Genomic DNA, 20,587 nt, shown 5'->3' with positions numbered 1-20,587 from the left:
AGTCCCCATGTTAAACAACTGGCACACATTTGATGCTTTTAAGCACCCATATGTGACAAACAAACAAACGAAAACACGCACTTATCAAAGCAGAGGTCTAATAAATATAGCATTAAAAGCTAAGGCGTCTATCTTTAATGAAACCTTCAAGCGCTTATTTCGCATTTGATGCTTAAATTCCTCTTTTCGACTTCTAGAAAATAGTTGCTAATATTCACTAAAGCTATTCGCAGCAAGATACCTCTCAGCAGTAACAAAATCCTGCGCCAAACAGGTTACGTGCCCATATCGAGGCCACGAGATCAATGGGGCATAATTACTCACGGGGTTCTGACTCGAGATTGATTACGGGCCTATATTGCTTCTCCCAGGTCTCTGAAAATGAAACAAGTGTGTTTGTTTTAATACAGCGATAATATCTGCAGGCTGCTGAGCAGAAGTTTAAATCAATTTTAAAATGCTTGCGTGGCTCAACCCTCAATTTATACTGATTTATCGGCCTCATTTTAGGCCGATAATCCTTTGTAATATTTACCTGAGACAACTCCCCCGTCCCCTGTTTTTAGTGACTGGTCCGGCGATTGCAATTTCTCGCTCGGTATGAGCCCAGACATCAATGAAGAACGCAGGCGGTAATAAAGCAGAACATGAGGGAACTTCGAATAGTATTTTCGAGACTAGAGCCCGTCCAATTCTAAGAATGAATTCTTAGAATAGAGACATAATAAGGATAGTCGTAATGTCGTTACAAGCATCCAAATATACATTGCTAATTACTTCTGTGGAAATGTCCGTCATTCCTCTCTGTTGACAAGAGAAGAAGGATGTAGGGTACGCCCAGAGGAAAGCCGGCGCGCACGGGCTTGATGTGGTAGCAGCCGCCATTAGCTGCCCCTTGAATGTTTTTTAGAACGAAAGCTCTACTTTCCCGTTGAAGCTGCGAACGCCGGGTCATCCCAGAAGTCTTTATCTTGACCTTAAATAAATAAATAAATAAAATTTTGTCGCTACTGCGATTCTCAACCCGTAGTGGCACGAACAGGTAAGTTTCGCCGCTGGCCACTGCATAAAAGCACTATACTATCACCGAAGCCGATCACGTCCCATGTTAAACTGCAGCGCACTTCGCGTTCTGCACTGCACATCGTCGTCTTCAATTTTCGTCTGCAATGAAAACAGATCAGATCAGATTAACTTCGATCAGTGCATAACCCGAGCCTAATATTGTCACCAAACGAGCCCATGACTTAGCAAAGAACAATCAAGAGCCAACCAGGCTAAACGCAGGCTTTCGCACGTCCACTCGGTTTACCTACTTTAAAGCCCTGTCATTTTTAAGGCGCAAGCCTTTAACGCCTCATTCTCCAGCCAGTCTTTCCGGCGTTACATCCAGCCACTCGATAAGAAAGAAACCCTCTCGCACGGTAGGATTCGAACCACCATCCTTCCGTGTCGCGACCGAGCGTCCTAACGACTGCGCTACTTTCTGTCAACGCATGTGTAGTTCTCATTGTCTAGGACGCTGCAATATTATTTTTAATTCTTTTTATGGCCCACTCTACTACATGTCCAGGACTCTGGAGAGTATTTGCGGAAAGGTGTCGAATCGGGCGGACGCCTCCCAGACGCCCTCCAGTGTCTCCAGCTTTCTAAGATTCACGAACAATTGTGTACTTAATTAACATCATAACCACACATCAGGGACACAAGCAGCAATACTACGCTAAGGGCTTTCGCCTCACTGCCCTTTTGGTCAACAAAGTGCCTCCCTGAATTTTTTGTACTCCAGTTGCTTCCTTCCAAATCTCCTAAATGCATCTACCAATGTGCTTCGTTAGCTCTTGACACGCAATTTCCAGACCATGCCGACATCTGATGTGAATCTCTCGTAGCATGAAATAACATATGACTTCGCATCAATTCAATTTGTTTCCCTTAATGACTTCCTTTTTTCAAGTCCTTATATAAGGTATGTGGCTAGTATGTCAACCTGAACCGAAACATTTTTTCTTCCATTAATAATGATGCGATGTGACTTAATTATTTCATGATGAAGGCGATTCCAGTTTTCTTGATGCTTGTAGGAAAAATATCGTTGAAAAAATAGTCCTTCCAGTAAGCTGACGTCAATTTTTCACGGATCACAGAAGCGCAGAAACGTGTGTGTCGGAGGTGCGCATAATCGCGGTTCTTGCTCCAGAACAATAAAATCTGTTACATACAGCTTGCAAATGTGGCAATGAAGTTAAATAATGTATAAATATAACTTTACCTTGAGAGATTAAACTATGATAACGTATGGGTATTAGCGGCAGATAAAGCTGACCGGCTCCGTTTTAAACTACTTGTATGAAATCAATGAAGTATGCTTGCTATAATTTTATACGGTGTATGCGCAGTCTGATTTTCGCGTGATATATAATTTTCAAGAATTTTTACTTTTAAGAGAGTGCCACGTAGATAACACTTAAGGAAGCGTAGTTTTTTATTCGCAAACGAGGTTAGGTTCGTTATGCTCACGCCTGATAAAAAAATCGTTGATAGTTATGGGAGGATTTATAGGACTCGCCATGTTCGACCAAAACATGACCAATCACATGCAAGTATTAAACTGATGTAGTCTGCGACGACGACAGAAAGGTATCTAAGATATCTAGGGGCACAGGAGTGTACGCAATTATGAACGAAGTGCACAAATGAAATGTGTATTTGACCAATATTGTAACTGATTTGGTGAAGTATGGCACCGCAAGGCTCAACTGCATGCGCACTGAGAAAGTTTTAATGGCTTCATTCTTTTTAACTGCAGCGCTAAACAACAAGAACTCGAGAAAGAATCATTAATACACGAGCGGTGCCTCATAAAAACTGCTCTATTACGAAGAGAACAATTCGCTTCCATTAGAAAATATAATAAAGATGGCTACAGGACCCCCTGCGTGATATAAACGGCTAGACCGTATAGAAAAAGATAAGAAACCCCCGGCTTGATAAACTACTTGAAAGCAGACACAAAGACACGAAAGTTGCTTTTTAGTCCAAGAGATTGAAGGTTCGCAGATACAGCGACCGTCACCCCTACTATGCTTCAAAATGCTTCAGTGATTAACCGACTGCCATAGTCAGGGCTGTTATTCAGCTCGGATTTAGCAGATGAGCAGGTTACACTAATATAAAGCACATCATATAAATGAATGCGAATAAGTTTTCGACGAAAAATTACTTCGATGTCCATTTCAATGCTCAGTGAGGCATGGCCTGTCATACAGAAAAGCTGCCTCTTGAATAGCCCTCTTGTCCCATATTTTTTACATTTGTGCCAATTTTTTGTGATTTTTGCCTTCTTCGCTGTAGTGTGACAACGAAGAGCAAGAAGCACAAACACGAAGACAAAAAACTCCACGTGTGACCACTGCCGCTCGCTTCCCGAGCATCGTACGTTCAGGTTCCAGAAAAGATGCCGTGCGATTTGCCAAGTTTCTTAATGCATCTAGTCACTAATATTATGTTGACCCTAAACTGTAACCTGAGGGTCACCAATCTGCGAGCAACGCGAAGCCTGCGTGTGGGCTGCCAACATACGTGAGGGCTACCAAACTGCAGGCAACGCAAAGCGCATAAGTACAGGCGCGCAGAAGCGTTTTCATTATAAAAAACTGCGTAAAATGATTGCGCTTACAGAATTGTTCGAACGGTATATTTCCAAAGAAAGAGCGTCGCAAGAACTTCGCCAAATCGGTTGAAAATGGCTGCTTTTGACGCAATATACACCTTACCACACACCACAAAAACAAACAAAAAACTTACACATTGTGGCGTTCTGTGGGTAAACGAGCTCTGTCAGTCTTCTTTGGCGACGTGAAATTAGCGTACGAAGCAGGAATTGCGTGCTAAGCTTTTGAAAGATAAAATTTAATGCACTTACACTGAGCGTGTAATAACTCAAAGTAGTTACGGCCCGCAAGATATTCACCGTAAGCCATAGTTTTTAATTTATGGTTATAAAAACTGAACGCTACGCACAACGTAACCATCAACATCACGCTGAGTAAACAAATCTTCTTTCGAACTGTTTCCTTTTCGGCGCCTACTTCCTCTTCACGACCGTGCCAATTTCAGTGCTAAAAATTCCTAACGTAACCAATATTTTTATCTTGATAGTTTACGCGAAAAACAGCATTTTACGCAGGAATAAAGGCCGAACAAATATGACACTGTGCTACCTACGTTCCTACACACTGTCCCTGATAAGTTCTCGCCCTCTTCTCTCAACCGCCCGACCTGCTATCCATGACTATAATCCCTGAAGGCGTTTGCATTCTCGTAATGCCCATAATGTGCATATTTAGGAAAGACACCATATCACTGAAATGAACGCCTTCAGGGATTCATAATCGTACACGCGATAATTCATGAACCACTACTTCGCGCCTTACAGCGTAAGACGTTCCGCTGTACCTTTGCCTGTTACGCATGTGCATGGTATTCAAAAAACAAAACGTGCAGAGAAGAAGTCTTCTACCCACCATCGTCAGGGAAAAGCTTGCTGGTGGCCTGAACGTCGACGTATCCCACCTCTGCGAAGTAAAGGGAAAGCTAAGCGTCAGTCTGTTCCGATATTTCGTTAGCGGAGTTTGGCAGCGCTGACGAGAAAATACCACAGAAAAGGAGCAGCGGTAAGGCAACCAAAATGCTTAACTTCGAGAACGTACCAGGTCACTTGGAAAACCCGCTTGTCAACATAGAATAGCCCAACAAAGCTGCAGGCGCAGCAAAAGTGAGAAGCTCATAAAGGTATCCAGAAATGAGATGTGTAGGCAATTGCCCACTACTAAATAGTCTATACAAGCTCAGCATGCAAATGCATAATTGCTGTTTTTTCCTTCAGTTTAAAAATTGTTTTCTGAGCCCGCATTCCTCTTCATATTTGTCTCCTGAGAGATTGGTTCTCCTATTACGGCTACTAATCCGTAATTTCTCCTAGTTTCTATTTCGCCTTTACCGTACTGTTGCGGAACAATTTTCTGCGGAGAATGGTAAAAAAAATTTGTCGATACTTGGTCTAGCATGCAACTTCTAACATTAGCAAACAACACGTCGGCACGGTAATCTTTTTCTTGGTGTCTGCTGGGACGCAAAACTTATACCATTAAATTATTAATTGAGTACTACCTCTTTCAAGCTCCAAATTTAGGCCAGCTCATCGGGATAAAAAGTCGAAGTTGACGTTTTGTTTTCTTTCTTACAAAGGAAGAGTCTAGGCTAAAAAGCTGTGGCAACAGCTTGACAAAAGGTCCCGGCCCCTTTAAATAACTGACAGCACAGGAGGTATTCGATGGTTACATAGTGTTACATGATATTACAAAATAAGGACAACATTGGTTATACAGCAGTTATTAAATTTACATACTATGATACCTATATGTTTGATGGCCAAGTAATATATAAACAAAGCGAAATACTTTTGTAACGCCTGAAGTTGTAAATATACGACCAATTTATTGTCTGTGCACATCATGAACTAGTAGAAAAAAATGTATGTATTGCATATATATAATCTGCGAAGTGGGTAAAAGCTCACAGAAGTCATAGGAATAACAGAATAGAGAGAACAACGGCGCAAGCAATGCATCGAAAAACGTCATGCAGAAGACTCAAAAGCAGAAGGTTGCCCGGCAGTAATCCCGAAAAAAAGCCGCCGCTGTGGCTGAGTGGTTATGGCGCCCGGCTGCTGGCCCGAAAGACGCGGGTTCGATCCCGGCCGCGGCGGAAAATTTCGATGGGAGGCGAGATTCTACAGGCCCGTGTCCTGTGCGATGTCAGTACACGTTAAAGAACCCCAGGTGGTCGAAATTTCCGGAGCCCTTCACTACGGCGTCTCTCATAGCCTCAGTTGCTTTGAGACGTTAAACCCCCATAAATCAAACCAGTAATCCCGAATTATTAATATCGGTGTCGAGGTTATACTAAAATCGTCCTGGCTTAATCTGTTTAGCAAACTGGAAGGTTATAACACTGCGCAACACTAAAGAAATATCAGTGCTGAACACTTTTCACCCTTCAATTTTAGAGCAGGTAAGCATTTTTTGAAATAATTTGTTTAGGAATGAAAACAACCCTAAAGCAAAGTCCCAATGTCCCGCCGTTTCTACCTTGTTAGGATAGCAGAATGCCACTAAAAACTATATCAATTCTCGTAATGTGCTAACAAGTGTTCTCTGTTTTAAACGGCACAGGATTCGCACAACTAGTTTAAAGGACCAACGTAATTGTTCACATATTTGCATCTATTTTTTTTCAGGTAGGCATTCTCCTCACCACACATCAACGTTCCGTTTAATGTTTAAAACAAGAAAAGACTTACTGCAAGTCTTCAAGCAAGATTCAATTGTTTCGAAGTTGTTCTGGTTGCCCTTGCACCCGCCATAGACGAACTGCTCGCAGTACTTGGTGGTCTGGTTGTAGAAGTACCGCGGAATGTGAGCGCGGCACGGCCCTTTAACCTTAGGCTGGTAGCAGACTGGGTTGGATGGTCCTGCGGAACAAAATATGGGTGATGCAAAGCACCAGCATGCATGTAGTCTTTTCGGCTCGCTAGGAACACATTTAAAAACGTTGGCTGTAATTGATAGCTTTGACATTAACTGATTAGGACCATTCTCTTGGTGTCAAGTCAAAAAAAGTTGAACTCCATGCCAGGACATCTCTTTATTGTTCCTCCCGATATATCGAGGAACTGCAGGTTCGAATCATTCGTATTTTAGTGGAAGCTTACAGGAACATGTGTCCTCTCTGGCAGCAACGCAACCGCTAACGCCACCCATTCGTGTATTGAGGCTCTTGTTCCGTAAGACCTGGGATGATAACGTATAGGCTGGCTGGATGTCATCAAACCCAGACGCGTACGCAGCACAGCTAACAGGCACTGTTGCATCATCCGTGGTCTCATCATCCTGAATAAGTACAATTACAAGGGCGCTCAGCTAAAAGCGTCCCTCTGCTATGTCAAAAGCTATGCTACTTGCGAGGTTTTGTCAAGAAGAACGTCTTATCTTTTCCCTGAATATAGGGTTCAGGGTTGAGTGGCTTGGTAGTAAAGGGGCATTATAATAATTATTAAAACAATGAAGCTGCCAAGGACACGCAGTGCTTTCTATGCATATTCTCAAGGTCGAACAGCTTACATATTAGGGATACAAATATGTGGCCGCCATAAGCACCAGCATGATGTTCGCAAGTGCGGAATCATGTGCACTGACCTAACTCTTTCAGGGAGAAATGTGCATTGCGAGAATAGTTAGCATTCTTAATTAAAGCAAATAGTATGTCAAAAATTCACATATGATAAATCATGTATATAAGGGCAATCCGGTCTCATGTTCACGTTGTGACGAAACACTGCGTTAAAGTGCGAACTGCTTTCCATTTCAGTGATTCTTCTCGACTAATGTTTCTAACCTCGCGGGGCTTTAAAGCTGTGGTAATTTTCACAACAGACAATTTAAACCAAATACTGTTAATACAGACAATAAAACACGATCGCGTTATTTTTAGAAATGCATTTCAGCGCTTGCGCCGCTAGTTTGCCTTAGATGGCTCTATGCGACCTGTCGCTAATCGTGGTAAATTTGCACTTAGCATATTCGAGCAACATCATATACAAGCTCTAACTAAACCCAACATGAAGCCGACTGCGTGCACATATCGGGACCACAAGGTGGATGGTCTTGATTACTCACGGGGTTCTGACTCGAGGTTGATTTTCGGCCCGTATTTCAGTTCCAGGGTCTCTGAAAATGAACCAAAGCGTTTGTTTCCATAGAGGAAAAATTTTTACAGTGTTCAATAAAAATTCGAATTAATGTTTGAATGCTGCAGCACCTCTGATTACATTTTGTACCGGTTCATAGCGGATCATTCTTCCGAGTCTTTGTCAGTGACCTCCAATTTTTTCGTGACCGGTCTGGGAAATGTAATTTCTTGCTAGGTATCATTCCGGGCAGCACACGAGTACATTTATTAATAAAGCGGAAGTACCGCGATAAGAATCAATCCAGAATAGAGCCTTTGAATTTTAAGAGAGAATTCTTAGTACAGTGTCAGGATAACGAGACTCGTGGTGTCATATCAAAATATAATTTATTCTTGGCTGCGCACTTCTCAGGAAAGCCATAATTACTCCTCACTGCTGTTTTTCAGAAGAGAGAATGACGTAGGAGGCGCACAATGTGGCGCTTGCTTCTATGTTCTTTGTATAGCGGCAACCGCCATGAGCTGCACCTCGGTTTCAGTACTCAGGTCCCTTGCTAGCCACGTATATATGCATGTCTAGTCTGCTTTTTAAGCTCTTGCCACATGAAAGCGAACCTACGCTGATATTCCACGTAGTTATCGCTTTCGGTGCAGCAAGAAATACGTATATGACATCACTTCTATTTTATTTCCTCAAGTACCTTCTTTCCAAGGTATTACGAAAGGGGTGCGGATTACTTAAAAAACCCAATCGTTTTGTTGCGTGTCCGCAAAGGGAATATGACTTCATCTAGGAAACCTGATGGGCAGACAATTGCTGATTCATCGCAGGGAATGTCCTGCGAGACCTTTTGCTTGTTAGAGGAAAACATTGCATTGAAAAGTTGTCCGTACGGGCATGTTGGCACTAACTTGCTACGTATTTCTGACGCTGGGAGACGTGTATGCGCATAAGTAGGGTTTGTGCGTTAGAATATCAGTATTTGTGCACTAGATAAATTTGCAAATGCGTCCTCCAAGAAAAAAATAGATAATTTTGAGTGTAGCTGAACAAATGAAACGCAGATACAGAATGTGTGTGGGCGATAATCCAGATAGGGGCTCTGTTTTGAACCACTTCTATTGAGTCAATGAGCAACGGTTTTTGTGAATTCTAATTCACGCATGTGTACTCTGATTTGGATCTCATCTATGCTTTGTAAGACCATAACTATGCATTACAAAGGGCGGCGCGTAGATGGCGCTTGAGGAAGCCTAGTTTTTATTAGGAGATGAGATTAGGTTTCTTTCACGCTCGTGCCATGATAACTCATTTCTCATATTGACGCTTAGGTAATTATAGAATTACACAAGTTTGACAAGACAAAAATAACAATCTGGGTAGTTCCGGATTGTTACAGCGATATAAAAACATAAGCTTCCCTTTAGTTAGCATTTGGTCACCGACCAGTGCGGTTAAAATTTTAAGTTTTTCCTATTTAATTATAAAGAAGTATTGTCAATAACAGGGACATATGCAAAGAAACCATCGTCAAAAAGGCCACCAGCTTCGATTTAATGGCAAAATATTACTGTAAATAGGAATAGAACAGGAAAAATAGGATCAAAGTGGACTGAGGAAAGTTCCTCACGGAACACAGGATATTACCCCTGCACGGTTTGAAGATTGTTTGTTAACAAAAGCGGACTGTGAGCTCTGTGTTGGGAAATCTTTTGGCCATGAAGTAATGTTCGGGTGCCGTTAAGTCGGGGAAGCACTTTATAGAGGCTTTAATGCGATACCTTTTCAGATTGTGCGGGAAAGGATAAAAAGTTGTATTCATCTTTATGACTTACTTTTGACATTCTATTGTGCAACACCATTCGGTTACAATCGATTTACAGTCGACTGCTGTGCTAAAATATGAGCGATGCCCCTCTGCCCTTTGCCTTTTGTAAACAATGTGACGTTTCGCACAGCACCTTGCTCCTGTTCTAACTGAGAGGCAAAAGCGACTGTGGCAGATCTGTTCTGTGAAGAACCCATAACTAATTAATATTTGTTGCGGGGCTAGTTGGTGCATGTTTCCTGAAGAGAGTTGTAACGCCGAAAAAGACAACACATAGCATGCGCCTGTCCCGTCTCGCATGCAAAGTGTTATCTTTTCCGGCGCTACAACCCTCTCCTGGAAAGAACCCCATCTTTTCCAGACTGGTACAGTTTCTTGTAAGATGCGAATTAAACAACCCGCACCGCCATTAGGCCCCTGATGAATTGAACAAAATTGGTTCTGCACATCTAGATCCCTATGAATAGAGTGTTAATATGCACACTCCATAAGCACTATTTTACGTAACAATGCAGAATTACGCTTAAAATGTTTCTCTTAAGTTGAAACTAAAGGCTAACTATCCTGACCACAGCGACAAAACCGGATTTTTCATGCAATGTCTCTTTATGTACGTGCAATTACCGTCTTGGTTTTTGTTTTATCTTCGCTCAAGTCGTCAATAAAACCGCAGAGTCGTTAATTTCCTCACCTCTGACCCTCAAGCAGGTAACTTCACATTCCTGCATCGTCCTGTAGTTGTTCTTGTTGCCCCTACAGCCACCGTAGATGAACTGCTCGCACTGTCCCGTGGTCACATTAAAGGCCCACCTGGGTATATAGGCTAAACAGGGACCGCGATCAGCCTTGGGCCTGCAGTACTCCTCGAAGTCGCCCGCAGCTGTGTGACGGAAAAGAGGTGGGAATCCACCGAATTAAACCCACTCTCACCGCACATTGCCACTGCTGTAGTTACCGTTGGTTGTATTTTCAAGCGGTAGGTGAATACAAAACAGCTTTTTAGATTGCGGTTATGATACGGCTTACTGAGGAAGCCATTTCTCTTCCAATAATCTGTGTAGCCACAAGCCGTGGCATTTCACCCAGAATTCGTAGGAACAGGAAATCATATTCCAAGCTTCACTAACACAACTGTCAAGGACAGATTCCGTTAGCATATTCGTGGTCGCTCAACTAGAATGCGATGCAATGAATGGTTTCAGGAATAAAGTGCTCTACATACTTAATCAATGCGTAAAAATTGTGATTACCCGGTGCCTCTAACGCTTTCAATAAAAAAATAGATAGCTATAACAGAGTTAAGGCTATACACATGTTCAAACGCCTTTAGAGGCAAAACAAATTCAGAAACATTCCTGGTAGTACCATATATGACACAAACATCTGCTCTAAGGTGCTGCTCATGTCATCGCCTGCGTGAAAGCCCTTAAAATAAAGCAGGCAGAAGGTCTATCTCCGGACGCCTAAGAAATTCAAAGTAGATGCAGCGCTCGCAAAGCCAGAGCCTCCATTAAGGCTTGGTCTGTATGATTAAACAGCCTAGAAGCTAATTTTCTCGACTTGTGTTTTCACAGTGTGTTCCGCGGGCAACTCTGCATTTCGTGACATATTTCGTTCGTATACAGGACCCAAAAAAAAGGTGCGCTGCATCACTGATTAACATTTAGCACACCTTGCTCTAACTTCTTTTCGCTTCACTTCGTTGACGTACTGAACAGACGACACAACGGTGGAAACCTTGTATGTGGTCGAAGCGTAGACTAATAACTGCTAGCAGTTCTTGCGGTTCAAATCAACCTTATGGATAGGAAAGGGCGCTTGCTGAGGGAAATATGTGACAGAAGCGGGCTTAAAAGATATGGACCCACTTCACTCAAACATCACCATATCCGCGAGTGTGGCGGCACTCATAAATTTAGAAACTAACAGGCGAGCAGCGACGACCGTGGAGCGCTACCAGACATTCGGCATCCCGCTTGCCCTCCCAAAGAGGCACGGCTACGAGTGAAAACATACTGCGTGCACGCGTTTTCATTGTGCGGACAAGAAGGGGTTTGCGGATAGCACTCATTGAAGACCGAACCGAACAAGAATAGCCTACATTTACTAAACGAATGTAAAATTAATATAAATTTTCAAGTAGTGTTCGCCATTTGTCCAAGTATCCTTCAAAAAAACCCCCGAATATTTGAGCCAAAAGTCCAAGCGGTCACGGCGGCACCAAATCTCATGCAGTTATCAGAGCGATGTGATCGATGCCGCTGGCGTCACCATCGTCCTTTGATGTGTAGAGAAAATTTGTGACCACGCGTAGGCGCGGTGATGCACTTGCGCGTTTTTGGATATCCTTCGCAGTATCCCGGCAAGTTGTTTTGCGCTTGGTTTCACTGGAAGCCAGAAGAAGTGATGCGGTGGAATTTACCGCAAGGTCCTTTCGGAAAAAAAATGTGTGAAAGCCATAGGTAGCAGCCGCGCTGTGGCAGGACAAGAAGAACTCTTCGGTTCTGCTTGTATGTCCTTTGCTGTAAGCAATTCATATCTCGAAATCCGATCATTGCAACTGCGGCTTTAACCTACCTGAATTGTTTAGTTTTAGCAGCCGAACAATCGCTACCTGCCAGGAGTCAGTGCTTGGAACATAAGAAGTTCAGGCGTGGTATTTCTTATGCATCATATCCTGAGCTTAACACTGGAGGACCGATGTCAGATGTCTGTTACAACACTAAATGCCGAGAATCTCTTCAATAAACAAAAAGATAAAAACAGCCACTGCCTATTGCCTTTAGAGTCATCCGCTAGTTGCTAGTTGCGCAGGACTCGGGAAGCAACACGGCAAGTAGTTTCTTCTCTTAATTTCACTTTCACAAACTTGAACGTTTTGAGATGGCGGTGCTAGTAAACTGTGATAAGTAGCTAAGGTGTCGGCAAAGTCGTGCAGCGTTGTCCTCGGTGCATGCTTCCTGTTTTTTAAAATCATGCTGCATTTCCTCTTGGTTAGTCCAAAATGAACACGGGCGTAGTATATAACCGGTCAGTTTTTATATCTTGATTGCAAAACTGCGGGGCTATGTGATGCGTGGAAGTAACACGGTGCATGTTCCGAAACAACGAATGTGCGGAATTGTTTAACGGCATATTTGAGAAGTATGCATGTCGCAAGCACCAAGCTCAGTCGGTTGGTCATGACTGCTTTTGACGCGCTATGGACGGGACGACACAACAGTGAAATAAGAACACTTACACACATAGTTAATACTGGGCAATGAAAATCAAGAAAATAAAAGTGCTCTGCCCTGACCACAGTTTGCACAAAGAGCTATACTGACCACTGAAGAAGACTGTAAATCGTTTCTCTCCTTCCATCTGACGTACCGCACTGCTTACGGCGTGCCAATGCAAGAAAACATCTCATCGTCCTTTAAAAGCCTCTGTGTAATGCATTTATACTACGAGCGCGTAGTAATTGAGAGTGAGATGGACCCACATAATTTTGTGGGAAAACTGAGGTCTCCATTTTGGTACAGGAAACTGAACGCATCTCAAAGTAGAACCTTGATCAACACGCCGACAAAAAGAAATATCTCTTGGAAGTCTCTAGTTATGAGTGCGTGCTCTACCTGGGCACAAACATATCCTTGCTAGGCCTTGCCTGCATGGTAAATATTTTGACCGAGACAGCACTGCGCGAGCCATCGCTTTGCGCACAATCATGGACAAGAAAAGCATGTTTTCCGAAAACAATGACCACGCTGTCACTGCAAAGTTCCTCCTATGGACACTCTATCAACTTATGTGCCAACCCAAACTGCATTTGCCTTCGCTTATTCTTAATGTCTGCATTTAAAAAAAACACCTGATATAAGATACCAACATTTCAGTTCAAACGATGTTCATTAATCGTTCCTTGTCCGCTTACATGCCTAATACCCGCAATCATAACCAGTCATAATTCACTGCAGTGTGCCTTCCAGCGTATAGCGTTGCGCTCAGTCTCTATCTTTGCCTGTGGCATGCATACACGGCCTTAGCAAAGCAAACAGTGAAACTAACCAGCGTCCTACTTACAGTGTTCAGAGAGGAGTGTCCTAGTGGCCTGCACGTCGACGTATCCGACCTCTACAATTGAATGAAAAAATCTAATGCGGTAAATGAAAATATTACATAAGAAAACCCTCAGTTCTGAATATATGGAAACTCTCAATTCATGCCTCTTTAATAATCAATGGTTCAGTGAAGTGTGGAATACTTTTGCGTTCAGTTTCGGCAGTGCAAGTTCGCTTCCTATGAACAGAGATGGCTCTTCTGGCTAGCAGCCGGAAAGCTGCCGCTCTATAACGTTGGTTTTCGTCTTTTCTCTGCACAGTTGAGTGTAAGAAATAAGGCGGCGTCCGCTCTCTGCTCGAGTTCACTTCGACAGGAGTGGACAGCAGCTAAATAGTCGCTAGTGTAGGTGGTACCATCTATGACAGCTTTTTATAAAGCTTTCGAGTGAAACCTTGAGCAGTATACAAAAAATATTTCTCCTGGGTAGTATTTAACTTGAGTTTACATAATTGTTACATTGAAAGCTTAGTAGTGAAGTAATTTTTTCATTAACCTATTTTTCTCTCCATGCAGGAACGCATTATTTCTAGCTGGATACCGAAATACTAAGATACTTACTGCACGTCTTCAAGCAGGATTCAATTGTTTCGAAATTGTTTTGGTTGCCGTTGCACCCGCCATAGACGAACTGCTCACAGTACTTGGTGGTCTGATTGTAGAAGTACCGTGGGATGTGAGCCCGGCACGGTCCTTTCACCTTAGGCTGGTAACAGACTGGGTTCGAGGGTCCTGTGGGGGTAAATAGGGGCAATGCAAAGTCCAGGCGTACGTCTCGTCTTGAGGCTTGCTGTGAGCAATAGCAAAACTCTCGGGTTTAATTGGGATTGCTCAAAAATTATCCGATTAGGTCTGGTCTCTAGGTGTCACGCTGAGTAAAATTAAATTAAAGATTTTTCAAGGACAACACGCCCCCTAATTTATCGCAACATAGGCAAGAACTGCAACTTCAGAACATTCGTGCTGTAGCGGTAGTTTACTATAACAAATAGCGTAGCCGGAATTACCGGAAGCCATTACTTCCAGCCGATCGCTTCCTGAACCTTCTTGAATGCAGAGTAAAGCTTACGCTGGTTGGCTTTCGAGAAAAGGAATCAGTAACGTATGAAGACTAGCATGCACGCTTTGAATCACCGTATACACATGGCAAAGAGCTGAGTACAGAACGGCTCTCCGTAGTATCAAGAAATAGGCTACTCGCCAGCTTGAAGTAACACTCCATTCTTCGATGACTCGGATGGGCAATGGAATATAACCATCAAGAAAAATTCAGTCATAAATTTGTCGAACAAGCCCAGTTGTCTATACAAATGCTCACTGCCTAAAAGAGGACATGTTCAGGGCACAAATTGGTGGCGAAACTTTATAGTAGCAGAATGTTCGCGGGGATTCAGATATGCGAACTGCTTACGCCCATCAGGCATACTATACATTCAGTGTAGATTGGTCCACGTTGGGGTCTAATACAAGTAACGTAAGGAATGCACGCAAAAATGTTGTCACCTCCCAGGATATTATTTCTTCAGTTTATACTTAATCCTATGTCCTGGTGCAGTCTTACAAATACCTAGGGGTAACCCTATCTCATTATTTCTCTTGTAGCACACATGTCACTAACATTACCTCCACAGCTAACTAAACCTTAGGCTTTCTAAAACGCAATCTTCGAAACGTTCCGGCACATGTAAAATTACTAGCTTATAAATCACTTCTTAGGCCAAAACTTGAATACGCATCGCCCATCTGGAACCCGCACCAAGCATATCTCGCCAAGGCATTCGAATCAGTTCAAAATATCTGTTAGATTTATTTATGCATCGTACTCATATAACATCAGCGATTCATCTCTGAAAACATAATCCGGTTTATCAACGCGCTTATGTCGACGTCGCATTTCCAGCTTTTCACTGTAGCACAAGTTCTTTTTTTTCATCTCTCAATCCAGCGCCACACATCACAGCAGCAGCACGCATGCCTTATCGAGCCAGCCATCCACTTCAAGTTGAGAGCCCACGCGCCCGGACCACCATCTTCACTGCCTCATTTTTCTTCCGAACCGAAACCGACTGGAACGGCCTGCCTCACAAAATCGTTGCCACTACCAGCCCATCTTCCTTTTTGCAACTTCTGTATTTTACTGTATGTATGAGAACCCATCCCTTCTGTAAAGCCCCTGCGGGGAAATTTTAAGGTAATAAACTGAACTGTACTGAGCACACTGTTCCTCAACACCGGTTTAAGGGTTTCAGCAGAAAACATTTATTTAATTGCTTTCGTAATAAATTCTTATGTTAACAAATCGCTACTTCACGGGTCTTTTAAGCTATCTATCTCAGTTAAACAAGCAAATGAAAATACACACACAGTGGTGCCGCATCAAAGGTATCACACATGCAGACACCATACATCTCATGTCGTGGAGAAAATGGCATTCCGCACGAATATCTAACACCATAATTCGCAACAAAAACGACAAAATGTGCTTGTTTTCTAAACACGCACAATACAATACCATTACCACATTTACCAACATAAACTATCTAAAGCTGATAAACCACCTCGGAGTAATTCGTATAGATCACTACCGTAGTTTAAAACCACTCTGCAAACTAAACTGAACTCATTTAGGCAATAAGGCGAGTAAACTCATTCGAAGTTTGGAGCCAGGTAATTGCCAAGCCAAAACCTATTATTCATAACAATCCTCATTAAAGAAATAGGGGAGCAGCAGTTATTATGTTCTTGATGCTTTTTCACATGAACTTGCCAATTACTACCAGTGTCGCAAGACACGGGAGCAACACTCAAGATTCTCCACGATGATTGTGCCTCCATCCTTCAGAAACTTTGTCCTCATCCGCTCACCAGGAGTGAACATCCCGCTGTGCTAGAATCTCATCATCCTTAATAAAGCTCTCAACTTTCATTACCAATGCCAACCCTCGAAGAAAAAATTTCATCAGCATTTATCTTCCACATGCAATAACACTACATTTAATAGCCCTTGCAGTGGCTACGGCTCAGCAGTAGCAATGCGTTTTTAATCTTTTTTCTCAATTTTGTTCGCTTCTATGCTAAATTATTTTATCGTTACTTGTTATTTTTCCACTTTTAATTGCATTAAGCTCGTTTACTCAGTGGCACCCGCTGCTACAGGGCTATTTCTTAGCCTTTATTTTTGTTATTTCTAAAACAGTTTCTCTATTAGGTGCGCTGAAACGCACAGTCGCCCATGCCAGAAATAGTTTTCTGTCCTGGTTTCGCATGCTTGCCTTCAGATATGTCTGCAGCTTGTGCAAATAACTAAACATAAACTCTAGCCAATCGCGGATCATTACATCCCGGTAGCAACCAAATCTAACATTAAACAACTTATGCGCACGTATTTAGTACAGGAGAGCGGAGTCCATTACTCACGGGGTTCTGAGGTGAGACTGGTGTCGGGTACGAACTTGATTGCCACTGTAAAAGAAGAAAAAAATTGGAGGGCACACATAAGCTCTGCCTCAGAGATATGACGCGATACCTTTGATTACTTAATGCCCATATATGTGGAAGTGGTCCCTCTAAACTTCAGTTTAACAAGTCCCTGGGGGTCCCTATGCCACTCTTTATGCAATGGTGGAGCACTTAGGGGTTGCACCACTGCGATGGCAGGCGCTGCCACCCGTGGAGCTTGTGCGACCCATGAGGCCCTTCCCGAGCAACCTCTCGCGATCAATCATTGGTTTAACGGCCACCTGCCGCACTGGTTAGTTTGGTCACAGTCCGATGGGCAGCTTGCGATAAATCCTGAAGATCACGTGACCTAGATGGCAAACCTGTCACTTAAATTGTTCTTTGGGCGCCACCTGCCACAGATATGCTCGTGATTTTTCGTTCACAATGCCGAACACAGAGGCGCCGGATTTTCTAGGCAACGGGACCTTTATCGTTATCCCTTTAAAACTGACCATACGACTATGTGAACTTCTATCTTCGACAGGAAGAAATCTATGGAAAAGTTTTCTCTGCAAACCGGCTGGCAGGCATGACAGGTTATAAGTACCGGTGTCATAACTACCACGCGGAGAGATAGCGCTTCAGAGAGCTATTAACTACAGTGAGAGATGCAGTACTCTAAGTAAACATTGGCGTTATCATCTGCAATCAGTTTATAACTTGATTTGAGCTTTACGTTCGCAAAAGAAACTAAAGTAGAAAGTCGTTGGAGTCATAATCTTACTTACTTCTGCGCCTTAGGCAGGTAACTTCGCACTTCTGAATTGTCTTGTAGTTGTTCTTGTTGCCTCCGCAACCACCGTAGATGAACTTCTCGCATTGGCCAGTGGTCACGTTGAAGGCCCACCTGGGCATGTAGGCGTCACAGGGACCGGGATCAGCCTTGGGCTTGCAGTACTCCTCGAAGTCGGCTCCAGCTGTATGAGGAAAAAAGAAAGGCACTAATCCGCGGACTTCAAAATCATTTCTCCGCACACCACCACCACTGTGGACGCTGGTAGTTGTATCTTGGTGGATATATTCAAAGTACTCTTTTAGTGTCCGAGTTGCAGTAAACCAACTACCGACGCAATTTCACTTGTAGTAGTTGCTGTAGATGCAAGATGCTGCCAATTTGAACTGTAGGAGTTATATGCAAACAAGTTTTCATTCCTACCTTCTCTAAAAAAGAAGCAAGCAAGAAACAATGGTTTCAATTTTCCTTCGTAGTCAGGCGTCCTGAACGCAGTGCAAGGTGTTTTGTTTTCCGAAACTGCATTTCATTACCAATTCAAGCAGTTTAGCCCGACTCGTAGTCACTTGGTATGTCTCGCACGTCCAATAAGCCCTCAATAGTTATTTTAAAGCTACGCTTATCAGGCGTCGCAGCCTCTTTAAAGACAGTATACATTCTTAGAAATTAGTTGTTCGGTCAGTATATAAAAGACGCTTACTGCGATGCTGCTCGAGTCATCTTCAAAAAAAAAAAAGAAATAGAGAAAAAACATTTCCACGCAATATTAGATTTAGAGAAGCTCCTCGGCCAGGGTCACCAAAGCCAACTGGTCTGATGCCACAAAAAGTCTGCCCACAATAAAGTGCGCTAGTCGTAAGACACAAACAGCTTTCATTTCCATGCTTACTGGGTATTTAATATTGCCGCGAATCTTTGCATTGTTTCTTCGTTTTATCGCTTCGTTTGCGATGCAAGACGCGGCCAGATTTTGTCGATTGATCGCATCCAGGCAGACCTAATTCTACGTTGTTCTAGAGTGTTCTAGGAACTTTGCTCGCTTTATCTCGAAAGTTCGCTATCAGCTTTAAATTGAGCGCAGCCGACAGCGGCGGGCATTCTCTTCGACGACTGCCGAGCACGCTTGTCGCTTCGCCGCCGCCGAAGATTCAGTCTATTGTAGACGCAAGTCAGCCCAACAAACAGTTTTCTTTTAGAATACCTTTCGTCCGTCTTCATCGGCCCATCTGCTGCCGTCACCACTACGTGACATCCGGTGAAGGTGCTGCGTAGTCTTCCATGTTCCGGACGCCCCCTTAAAGTCGTGACGCCAGCCCCCTGCGCTTAGCACCGGAGGACGAGCCAGCAGTTCACCGAGCCAGCCAACGTCTCCAGGGAGAGCAGTCTGAGTTCGGCAACCTGCCGGACCGCACCAGACAGCGAAAACACGCTGCTACGAGCACCACTAACCCGCCAAAGATGTCGACACCGATCATACTGCAGCAGCCGCGGGTGCCACCAACTTTGAATTGATCCCTAGGCGAAGACCCACAAGAATGGTTGGACCAATATGAGCGCGTGGTATTATTCAACAATTGGGATTATGTGCCGAAACTCCGCGATATCTTCTCCGCACTGGAGGGCTCAACACGTACATGGCACGAAAACCGCGAGTCTTCCCTAACGACAGGGGAGCTATTCAACAAGGAACTCATGAAGGTTTTCACCAGTTTCTTGGGGAAAGAAAGAGCCGAACGACTCCTCGAATCCAGAATCCAGCTTCCGACTGAGGCCATCCGCGGTTACGTGGAAGAAATGCAGCGCCTCTTTCGACGCTCCAACCTCGAGATGACGGAGGAAAAGAAATTTCAGTTTTATTGCGCGGCGTAAAACAACAACTGTTTGGAAGGCTCATCCGCCAGCCGCCAAAAACTGTCGAGGAATTCATACAATAAGCCTGCACGATCGAGCATACCCTCGACGTCCGATCCCGGCAGTACAATTGCCCTTCCTCTGCCTGTGCAATCCGTTCGGACACGACGGCCACCAACAGCGACAACTTCAGAGAAGTTATCCGCGAAATCGTCCGCGAGGAGCTACGCCGATTACTGCCATCCTCCCAACAGCCGCAAGCAGCGAAAATCATGGATGTGGTACGGGAATATGTGCAACAGTCACTTGGCATCCCGATGGCCACAGAACACGAGGCCATGACCTACGCCGCTGCAGTACGCACTCTTCAGCCCCAACGACCACCCCTACGTCCTCTCCGACATCAACAACTTGTTCCCGAACGCCGCTTCTCTTCTCCCGACCGCAAAGCCTACGAACGACGCTCAAGCCCCAGGAAATGCGACGCCTGGAGGACTTCCCACAACTGACCGTCGTGCTTCCATTGCGGTGAGGCCGGCCTTATTCTTCGTCACTGTACAGACGTGTACACCTGTGTGTACGCCTGTACAGACGTATCAATCTTAGTGGACTTGCGTTGACGCACCACAAAAACGCTTCGGCCAACGTCCGCAATGCCCCGCCGCGGTGGCTCAGTGGTTAGGGCGCTCGACTACTGATCCGGAGTTCCAGGGCTCGAACCCGACCGCGGCGGCTGCGTTTGTATGGAGGAAAAACGCTAAGGCGCCCGTGTGCTGTGCGATGTCAGTGCACGTTAAAGATCCCCAGGTGGTCGAAATTA

At 44.0% G+C, this 20,587-nt stretch overlaps 1 protein-coding gene across 11 annotated transcripts in view; it reads right to left on the bottom strand.

The window, feature by feature from the left end:
* LOC144132630 (papilin-like) overlaps window positions 1-20,587 on the bottom strand; it is a 180,915-nt gene that overhangs the window by 37,567 nt on the left and 122,761 nt on the right. For 10 of the 11 annotated variants that reach the window (XM_077665167.1, XM_077665176.1, XM_077665172.1 and 7 more), the window contains 9 exons: window positions 17,912-18,100; window positions 17,100-17,144; window positions 14,244-14,414; window positions 13,647-13,697; window positions 10,273-10,461; window positions 7,740-7,790; window positions 6,365-6,535; window positions 4,527-4,577; window positions 325-375 (listed from right to left, as the gene is read on the bottom strand). In XM_077665167.1, coding sequence (XP_077521293.1) covers window positions 325-375; window positions 4,527-4,577; window positions 6,365-6,535; window positions 7,740-7,790; window positions 10,273-10,461; window positions 13,647-13,697; window positions 14,244-14,414; window positions 17,100-17,144; window positions 17,912-18,100 — 969 coding nt within the window. The remainder of the gene's footprint in view (window positions 1-324; window positions 376-4,526; window positions 4,578-6,364; window positions 6,536-7,739; window positions 7,791-10,272; window positions 10,462-13,646; window positions 13,698-14,243; window positions 14,415-17,099; window positions 17,145-17,911; window positions 18,101-20,587) is intronic. The other variant, XM_077665175.1, reaches the window with a different exon arrangement.

The sequence above is a fragment of the Amblyomma americanum genome, chromosome 5 (assembly GCF_052857255.1).
Source record: "Amblyomma americanum isolate KBUSLIRL-KWMA chromosome 5, ASM5285725v1, whole genome shotgun sequence".
NCBI classification, from domain to species: Eukaryota; Metazoa; Arthropoda; class Arachnida; order Ixodida; family Ixodidae; genus Amblyomma; species Amblyomma americanum.
The sequence above is the reverse complement of the archived record's forward strand: the minus strand, read 5'-3'. Positions and strand labels throughout refer to the sequence as shown.